The 10,174-nt window shown below is 46.7% G+C and overlaps 1 protein-coding gene across 1 annotated transcript in view; it reads right to left on the bottom strand.

The window, feature by feature from the left end:
* The window catches only part of LOC102251193 (NACHT, LRR and PYD domains-containing protein 1-like), a 47,888-nt gene that overhangs the window by 12,116 nt on the left and 25,598 nt on the right, over window positions 1–10,174 (bottom strand). Inside the window, exons 4-9 of the mRNA XM_014530211.1 lie at window positions 7,384–7,554; window positions 6,700–6,870; window positions 4,657–4,743; window positions 2,893–2,996; window positions 2,147–2,303; window positions 589–812 (exon numbers count right to left, since the gene is read on the bottom strand). Of these exons, the coding sequence (XP_014385697.1) occupies window positions 589–812; window positions 2,147–2,303; window positions 2,893–2,996; window positions 4,657–4,743; window positions 6,700–6,870; window positions 7,384–7,554 (914 nt within the window). The remainder of the gene's footprint in view (window positions 1–588; window positions 813–2,146; window positions 2,304–2,892; window positions 2,997–4,656; window positions 4,744–6,699; window positions 6,871–7,383; window positions 7,555–10,174) is intronic.

Consider the following 10,174-nt stretch of genomic DNA (forward strand, 5'->3'; position numbering starts at 1 on the left):
TCCTTCCTTCCTTCCTTCCTTCCTTTCTTTCTTTCTTTCTTTCTTTCTTTCTTTCTTTCTTTCTTTCTTTCTGTTAATCTTCACCTGAGGATATTTTTTCATTGTTTTTCAGAGAGAGGGGAAGAGAGAGAGAGAGAGCGAGAGAGAGAAACATTGATATGAGAGCATTGATGTCTCACATCGATTGGTTGTCTCCCGCACATTACCCAACCAGGGCCACGGATTGAGCCTGAAACCAAGGCATGCTCTCTTGACCTGAATCAAATCCAGGACCCTTCAGTCCACAGACTGATGTTCTATCCACTGAGTCAATCTGGTGAGGGTGAGGAAACCACTTTCTATTTAGGGAAACTTTCCAGTAATTCAGGCAAAAATAATTATGATGCTTGGGGACACAATGTTTCAAAACAGATATGCCCAGAGCACTGTGGAATGAGAAAGAAAGCTGCTGCCACTTCTACAACTTTCTCTCAGTCTGCCTAAGGAAGCCACACACTCCTCTCAGGATATTGAAAGCCATTGGAAGCCATTTCAGACCCATTCTCACCACCATCACATCACCTTCCCTCACACCTCCCTCTCACTCACCTTGGAGGTCTATAAAGTGAGGGAGGTACACAGCTGCCACAGTTCCTGGTTCAGCCTTGATGTCAAAAAGAGGCCCTGCAACCATCCAGCTGTGCTGTGGGACAATCTGGTCCAGGAACTGGTCCCAAGCACAGAATTCAATCTCAATGGTCACTGGCCCTCTCACCACAAAGTAGAGACGCATGTTGGGACAGTGGTAGGAACCAGCCACAGGGAAGTGAACTCTGGGGATAGCAGAGAGAGAAGAAACATTGTAATTACTCTACACAAGCTCATGGACTACCTACTGGGTGCCCGACCCCATGTAGTGCACTGTGTATCTAGTAGAGTGGCTGCAAGCTCAGAAGTGACAGCCAGAAGGATTTGTGGTTGAGTCTTGGCTCCTCTGCTCTCTACTGTGGATCCTTCAGCAAGTCATTGAACCTCCTTAATCTCAGATTTATTATTTGTAAATAAAAGTAATAATAGCACCATCTCATAGAATTGTGAGTAATAAGTGACCTAATGTATGCTGATGGCTTAATATCAGTCTGGGGATGGTGAGCTGTTTCTATAATGGCGATGACAAATAGAATAATAATAATATTAATAATAATGAAATAGAAAAATTTTCTTGTTTTTGAAGGGCATATTTTTTGATAATTAATAACAATCTACATGGTGATATTATTGATTACCACTTGAAGCTGAAAAAAACACTTGCAGAGATATTACAGAGACTTTCCCCAGGTCCCCATTGGTAAAGAGTGGGCTCCTGGGATGTCACCTTCTGTGTGTGTAAGTTTGGAGTAATATTCCATTCCATTGAGATCATGTCCGTGACAGTGAGTGGGCATGTGTTATGTAAGAGATCAGAACTAAGATCATAGACATTTATTACTTAGAACTGGGGACCATTGGAAGGCAGGCTGCCATATTCATCTCATGGCCCTTGTTACAGGTATGGTACTTTGCACATAGCAGATGCTAATAAAACAGAAATGGGTAGATGGAATGAGATTTATGAGACATAATAAACCAAATGCAACCCGTGGACTTTGTTTGGATCCTGATTAGAACAAATCACCTACAAGGACACAGTTTGGATCATTGAGCATATTTGAATACAGACTAGGTATTATATGATATGAAAATGACACTGTTAATGTTGTCAGATATAATGGCTTTGTGGTGATAGGAGAAAAATTCTTTATTTATATTCTTCAAAATGCATCACAAAATATTTATGGGTTAAATTTCCTGACATCATGGATTTAAAATGTTATAACAACAAAAGAGGGGGAAAGTGAATAGTTAGGACAAATTTGGTAAAATGATTGTTGAAGTTGAATAATGGGTAAGTGAAAGTTCCTTACACTCTTTTTTTCAACTTTTCATAATAAAACCTCTGTCCATAATAAAAACACCAACCCAGTATCTCAGCCCTGTCTCTGCCTAGTGACTTGGCAGTGGGAGTGGATGCAATGCCATGAATGGGGTGTTGAGTGTCCTTTTGGACCCAGTGTGGGGATGGCAGGGGTTGGGGGCGAGCTGGGCACAGTAAAGCCCCCTCACTTACCGGTACAGACCCCTGTCTTCGTCCCCCACCTCTGGAGTCACAGGTCCTGTGGGGCCCCAGAAGTCATCATCTGTCCCTAGAGACTCCTCTGGCATGTCCCCCAGAGATTCAGGAGAAGACCAACCGTCAGCACATGTTTCTTGATCATAGCTCTCTTCTGGAACAGGCAGGGCAATGGTCAACATTAGGGTCTTCTGTCTGCCTGCCCCAATCCCTGCCCTATACCAAAGAGGGGGCCTCCCCAAGGGTTGTCTGTCTGGACATTGGCAGGGAGTGTGTCTGTATCCTCTGTGCCTGATACTGGGGCTGCCTGCCTGCTATCTGAGGAGGCCCAACACTACTGCCCTCTGACCCCAACCCTACCCATCTCTGCCTTCCCACTGGCACAGAGATATTGCTATTCCCAGCTCCAATGGCAAGGTAACTTGTGAAAGGAACATGGCTCAAAAAATGGATGGGCAGCGATGCAAAGGACCTTGGGAGACTGGGCCATGGATCAGAGTCTGAGACGCCCCGGGGATATTCTGGGGAGGAACAGACTCAGTCTCTGAGGCTGGAGAGAGGAAAGCAGAGATCTTGCCAGTTCCCAGGGTCTAGGTGTGGAAGATCTCGCATGGAGCGAGTTCCCGTAGGTGGGCATTTTTCCATGTCCCACACCAGAGGCAGGAGCATGGTGGGGCTCACCTTCCACATTCTCCCTCTCCCATCCCAAGTCATGATGCTTCCATCCCAGTCCCTCAAAGTACCTGATTCAGATTCCTGCCTTTGGAGTGGAGTTGTTTCTTCATCCATCTCATCATCCATCTGTTGTTCCCCTGCATCTTCCTTAGTGATTGTCACATTTGGCTTCCTGCACACAGAGTTGTTCATTCTCCCCAATATCTTGAAGGAAATTGGGGTTGTCCACATGGCCTCCTCACTTAAATTCAACCATCTGAATTTGAACTCAATGCCTTCATCTGAGATTCTCCCCTAGACCCTGTCTTCGTGATGGCCGCCATCAATGCTGGAACTGGGGTGTAGTCCTGACTCCCCGCTCTCTCTGATTGGCCACCTTGTCACTGGCTCTCGAATAGCTCTCTTTCTAGTCTCTCTCTCCACCTTCACAGTCTCCATCCCATGTCCAGGCCCTGACATCTTCAGCTCAAACCACTGAACTCTTCCCTTTAAGTTCCCCTCTTCTCTTGTTTGTTTCCAGGCCATTTCTGCACAGCAGTTGATCTTCAATATGAACCTGACTGAGCACTTGGATGCTGAAGCCCTGAAATCTATTGCTTTTGGGGGTAGAATTCAAAGTTCTTACCATGGCCTAACGGCCTACTTGTGTCCTGTTCGTCTAATTCCACCGAAACCTTATCTCCATTCCCACCTCTGCCATTTTACCTGCTCACTCAGCTCTAGTCCAATGCTTCTCAAAGCCCATACCTGGAAGCCTAGTTAAACACAGATTCCTGGGCTCACCCCATAGATTCTGATTCAGCAGGTCTGGAGTGGGGCCTGACATGTACATTTTTAATGAGCTCTCAGGTGATGCTGATGCTGACACTGCTGATCCACAGGCCACACTTTGAGTAGCAGTGTTCCTGGTACCTGGCTTCCTTCTATTCCTCCAAGGAGCTGAGATCAGATCTCTATCTGGGCCAGGAATCTACCCACTCTCGCCCAGCTAAGCCCTCGCATTTTTCACAACTCAGCTCAGGTGGTTTGGACAGAGTTTACTGGGCCAATCAGTGTATTCACCCTGATCCCAGGCACAATGACACAGGTGTCAGGGGGCGGAGGGGCAGAGAGGCAGGGGAGCAGCCGTAACCTAGGCCTGTGTCCCTGCTGAATTAAACTCCTGGGAGTTGGTCCTGTGCCTAACACATTGTGGGTCTGAGGGGAATGGTTGCTCCCTGAGGAATGGCTCCTCCTAAGCCTAGGAGCCCTTTGCTGCCATGCCAGGTGAGGCAGAGCAGTCAGAACCAGGGCACAGGCGCACTTTGCAGTCACAGGCCGGAATACACCATCATGAAAGGCCACGGGGCTGCAGCAGATGCCCAGGAGGAACCGTATTCTCCTGTTCCCAAGGCTTCTCCTCAGCTGGGCTGTGTACATGGTTGTTTATATGTGTGGAGGGTGAAGGAGGGTGTTTTTTTCCACAAAAGCTCTCTCTCTCCTTAAAGCTCTCTCTCCTTGTCTTTGTCTCCACCTTGTGGTCATTGCTTTCCATGTTCTAACTGCCACCAACTCACTCATTCACTTTTCTTCATTTGTTCATCTCCTTACTCATCTCTTGGAAGGATTTCCTACTAGGCAAAGAAGGGGCATATTCTTGTTTGAACTAAACAAACACACAAACAACCTCACTCTGGCTGCTGTGGTTTCCTGGCTTCTTCCTGCTCCAGTCTGTCTCTGTCTCCAGCCTCACTCCACCCCACCCCACTTCTGGCCCATGTCTCTGGGCCAGCCTCTAGGAGTCAGCCCTGGGCCTGGGTCAGCTCCAGGGAGTTCTGTGTCTCCCCTCTTCCCCATAATTGATGACCAGATGAGGCTTCTCCTGCTGCAGGAGCCTCAGCATCTCTGTCACCTCCGCACTCAGCCGAGTCCCGTCCAACCTGCAAGCACAAAGGGAGCCTCTTTATCCTGGGGCGACCCACCATCTCCAGGGCCTCAGGGCCCAGAATCATGGAACCTTCCAGGTCCTGCAGGAACCGCTTGTTTTTGAATTGGAAAGAAGAGTTAGGAGGTTTATTAGGGAGTGTAGTTGGGTTAATACAAGGGCAAAGGAAAGGAGGAAACAGGACTGGGAAGAGGGACAAGTTGGGTTTTGATGCAGTCCCCAGGGGCACAGCTGACTCTGTGGGTCTCTTGATGTGGGGATGACCCCCCAGAGCTGTCCATACTTGGAGGAGGGTATAAGTACTACTACCCCAGTCACTGGATGCAGGCCACCCAGGGAGGTGAGGTGACCTTGTGTGAGATGGCTCTAGTTGGCAGAGCCATCCTTGTAGCTGGCAGCACTCCCAGGGGTGGGGGTTGGGTCTTCATTTGTGAAAGGAAGTCTCACAAATGAAGCAGCACTTCACAGCATCCACCAGAGGACAGCCAGTGTCCAGGGCCTCAAATGACCACACAGGAATAGGTCCTGGGATTTCCTTCTCAGAGGCTAGGGGGTTTCCTGGAAAGAAAGAGCCTGTTTCCATTCTCACACACCCTGTGCTCTGGGGTTTCTGGTGGATTTGGGATGGCTGCTGCCCTCTCTGGGCCTCCATGTCCTCACCTCCAACACGGAGGGACCTGCTCAGCCTATTATGAGTCTGTTAGGAGTAACAGGTGAGCGGGGCATGGATGCAGACCTACTGCAAAGGCCCAGCTCTGGAGAGGTAGTGACATATAGGAGATGGTACAGTCACACATACTCAGAGGGGAGGAGGCTGAGTGGTGGTAGCCCTAGAGGATGGGGTGCCCTTGGTTGTGAAGGGAAAGAGTGGGCTCTGGGAGGACCCACATGTAAAGTGTTCACCTCCTGCTGCTTTAGGTTTGAGAAAGGAGGAAAGGCTGAGAGCTGGCTGGAGCCTCAACTAAGACCAAGGGGTCAGGACATGGAGGTTTGCAGCCCTGTCAGCTCTGTGAGTGTGAGACAGGGCCCACCCAGGAGCTGCATGGAAATGTTCAGTCAGAAACTGGCTGTGGACTAGTTTTCAGGCTGGAGGGCGACAGGAAGTGGCTGGGAGACAGCGTGGGAAATGAGGGCTGGGGTCACTGCACCCCAGCCACACCGCTGTCCAGTGCTCTGAGCCTGTTTCTGTCCTGGGGTCTCCCCCACGCTATTCTCAGCCTGGACTGCTTCCCCTGACTGGGCCTGGTCAACCCCTCTTTCTGCTTCAGGTCTCGGCCTGATGTCACTTCCCGAGAGAGGCCCTCCCTGCCCCTGAGTCTAATTCCATCCTCTCCCCTGTTACACTCTCATAACACAATGCACTTTCCCTTCACAAACTGTGTGGAGCTCAGAGATACACACTGTGTGTTCACATGTCATCAACATCTGTCTCATTCTCACTGGAGTGTAAGCTTAAGGGGGCAGGACCCACGTCTGTTGCTCACTATTATCCCCTCAGTGCCTGGACCAGTGCTTGGCACATGGGAGCCATGAAATGAATGAATGGATGAATGAGTGAATGAATGAATGAGGCAATGAAGGAAGGAAGAAAGAAAAGGAGGAAGGGAGGAAGGGAGGAAGGAGAGAAGGAAGGAGGAAAGAGAGGAAAGATTGCTCTGGATGGAGAAATGAACCTAGGATTCTCCAAGAATATGTGGTCTCACTAGTAATTATCATTGCAGCCTCTCAAATCTGTTTCCAGCGCTGTGATGCATTTTATTTCATCACATCTATGAGTGGATATGGTAGTCCTGTTACAAAGATAAAGAAACCAAGTCTCATGGCCTAAGTCAGTGGTGGATCTGGTAGGGAACCCAGGTTGCCCAGGCATTTTTCTGCCCCTTTACTTCCCCTGTCCATCGCTTTCCCTCCCCTTCCCTGTTCTCCGCCCAAAAATGACCCAGGGCTTTACCACAGGAACATGAGTTCGCAGTTATACTGCCTGAGCCCTTCACAGAGCAGCCTCACACCGAAGTCGCCCAGGTAGTTCTTCCGCAGGTCCAGCTCAGAGAGTATGCTGTTGTTACTGAGCATGGAGACCAGGTCCTGGCAGCAGCGGGGTGTGAGGTTGCAGCTGACGAGCCTGTGGGAGAAAAGCACATGGGTCGGAAGTCATTGTTCACAAGGCCCTCTCCTCAGGGTAACGAGGGTCTGATTTCCCTCTCTAGCACCTGTGGCCCTTTGGGGGTCCCTGGTGACATAAAGGAAGAGAAACACGTGTCTGGTTAATAGTAATCCGGGAGATTTTAATTTTCTCCTGCAGCCAAGGAGCCCCTTAGGATCAGAGAACCTCCTTTTCTCACTCCTGTGAGATTCCCAACAATCTTGCAACTCCCCTCATCAACATTATATGATTTATTTACCCAATGTTCCACTTGTGCACCAAGTCTGATTGTTAGCAACATCGGCCCTACCAAATGCCCAGGTAGCTGACACAGGATTCTTTGGTGGCTTTCAACACTAGGGTGTCTACTTGCTTCTAACCCAAATCACCCCATCCTACCTAGCTCTCAGCTTCTCCCTGACCCAGGGTCTTAGGCAGCTCCCTCTCCTCCTTTGCCCACCCCTCAAAGCAGTGTCAAAGAGGAGCAATTACATCAGCCGCTCCAGCCTGCAGCAAGAATGTCTCAGTTCCTGGAATAGGTGCCGGGCTCCGTTGTCCCGGAGCTTGTTGAAGCTCAGGTCCAGCTCTATCAGGTGCCAGTTGTTGCTCAGCACACGGGCAAGGGCCCTGCAGTCTTCTGCTGTGAGGCCGCAGTTGGCCAACCTGTGGGAGACAAACACTGATAGCCTTGAGTTTCCTCACCTGTTGATTCCACAGACACCCAGGAGCACCCATGGGCACCTCTTCTGGGTCACGCAGTACGTAAGACCCCCAGATCCCCAGAAATGCACAGGTACTGGGGGACTGACATGGAAGCAAAGACAAAAAATCTTAAAAGGAACATGAGAAAAGCAGTTCCTTACCTACAAATGCGTTTCCTTTGACTGGAATCAAACCCAGGACCCTTCAGTCCGCAGGCTGACGCTCTATCCACTGAGTCTAACCAGTTTTCATGCAGCCCTTCTCTTGTCCTTCTGTCCCAGAAGGGCCAAGGATCTTTTCTCCTGTGCCTTTGATTCCACACCCTCCTGCTTCCCCTCTGATCTGTTCTTTCTGGAATCCCCTCTTCAGACCTCCAACCTCTCCTTTACCAACTCCTTCTCCTTTGTCCGTGTACTATGATCAGTTTTACATGTCCATAAAAAGCAAAGTACCCAGAATCCTTGAGTCTAGCATATTCAACTGATTTCCAGAGAAATCCAATTATTACTTAGGACTTTGCTTGAAGGTATTAGATATTCTTACATCCAAAGGCAGTAAATCTTTCAGTTCTTTCCTATAGAATTAGCTTTTGTAGTGAGGAAATATTCACATCCGCCTGATCCCGTGAAAAATCTCTTTTATTGCACTGCCCCACTGAGTCAGCATGAATTTGATCCCTGACTTTCATGATGAAGTGCTGAAGGTGGTGCTGGGCTGTGGGATCACAGTTCCAGTCCCAGTTCTCCCATTTCCAGCTGTTTAATTTTGAGCACGTTGGGTCACTCTACTGAGCTTCAGTTCTTATTATCTGGAAATTGGAGATCATTGTCCCTGCTCTGCCATTTTCACAAGTTTTTTGAAGGCCAAAGAAATATTTCTTGGAGTAGATACAGAATTGATATTTAGATTGTAAAGTTCTATCACAAAGTAAGCAGTGCATTGTAGCTTGATGTCTGCCCACTTGTGAAGTTCAAGGAAGAATAAAGTTTTCTGAGACCCTTTCAAAAGCTTTTCCTCCTGGACTCAGGTGGTCCTTATTAGAAGGGTTTTAGGAAAGGTGAAGAAGCCTCATGTGGATACAGGAGGCCCCAAAGACTAGATTTGTTAACATCCTCTCTTGCTCAACTTATCCTACCAGGACTCTTCTTCAATGAGCAATTCCTTGACCCTCTTCTTTCTCCCAGTCTTTCAGCCCTTGTTTTTTTTTTTTCACTTTGCTTGGAATCTAGCTTAAATTTTATGATATGTCATCGGTAATATGACTGAATGACTTACTCTCTTACCTCTCACCATATCCCTCTAGCTAACCCAAACTCTGCCATTGTCCCACTACCCTACACTCACTCCCACCAGAGTAACAAGCGTGGTGGCTACAATTATGAATTGCATGGGCTCCAACCATGCCTGGAGGGCAGAAATCTCCCACTCTATAAATCTCACACTTCAATATTTTATCTTCCCCATGTCTCCAACACTCCAACCTCACACTCATTGTTAGTAAGTAACTGAATTCCTATTTCACAGAGAAGAGTGGCGCCATTAGGTTGAGAAAGTTTCCACTTTTCTACTTAATTGAAAAGGTGTTATTAATGTGAAAGGTATTGGATTTTGTCAAGTACTATTTCTATGTCTATTGAGATTATCATGTACTTTTTTCCTTTATTCTATTAACATGATATATTGTATTGATCAATTTTCCTGAGTTAAACCAACTTTGCATTCTTGGGATAAGTCCCTCTTTGTCATTCTTTACCATCCTTTTTATTTGTTTTTAGTATTTTGTTGAGAATTTTCATATCTGTATTCATAAGAGATATTGGTTTGTAGTATTTTTAATACCTTGTGATGACTTTGCTAGTCTTTGTGTGACTTTGATATCAGGGTAATGCTGCTGTCATAGAATGAGTTGGCAATTATTCCCTCTTCTATTTTTCTTTTTCAGAATTTGAGAATATTGGTGTTAATTTTTCTTTAAAGATTTGGTACACTTAATCAATGAAGCCATCTGGGCCTGGGCTTTTCTTTGTAGGAATATTTTTTTTTATAATTTAATCTCTTTACTTATTATAGTTTTATTTAGACTTTCTAAATCTTCTTCAGTCAGTTTCAGTAGTTGTGTTTTTCAGGAAATGGTCCATTTCATTTAGTTATCTAATTTGTTGGCTTACAGTATTTAATATTTCCTTAAAGTTCTTTAAAAAAATTTTCTGTTAGGTCAATTGTGATTACCTCTCTTCCATGCCTGATATTACTAATTTGCATGGTTTCTCTTTTTATCCTAGTGAGTCTAGCTAAAGTCTGTCAATTTTAGTGTCATAGAGAATAGTCACTATGCTCTATCATTGTATATTGTGCTGCTATGAACATAGGGGTACATATATCCTTTCTGATTGGTGTTTCTGTTTTCTTGGTATATATTCCTAGAAATGATATTACTGAGTCAAATGGCAGTTCCATTTTTAAATTTTTGAGGCAACGCCATACTGTTCTCCACAATGGCTGCACCAGTCTGCGTTCCCACCAGCAGTGAAGGAGGGTTCCTTTTTCTCTGCATCCTCTCCAGCACTTGTCATTTGTTGAT

Source organism: Myotis brandtii, unplaced genomic scaffold (genome assembly GCF_000412655.1).
Source record: "Myotis brandtii unplaced genomic scaffold, ASM41265v1 scaffold728, whole genome shotgun sequence".
In the NCBI taxonomy this organism is placed as follows: Eukaryota; Metazoa; Chordata; class Mammalia; order Chiroptera; family Vespertilionidae; genus Myotis; species Myotis brandtii.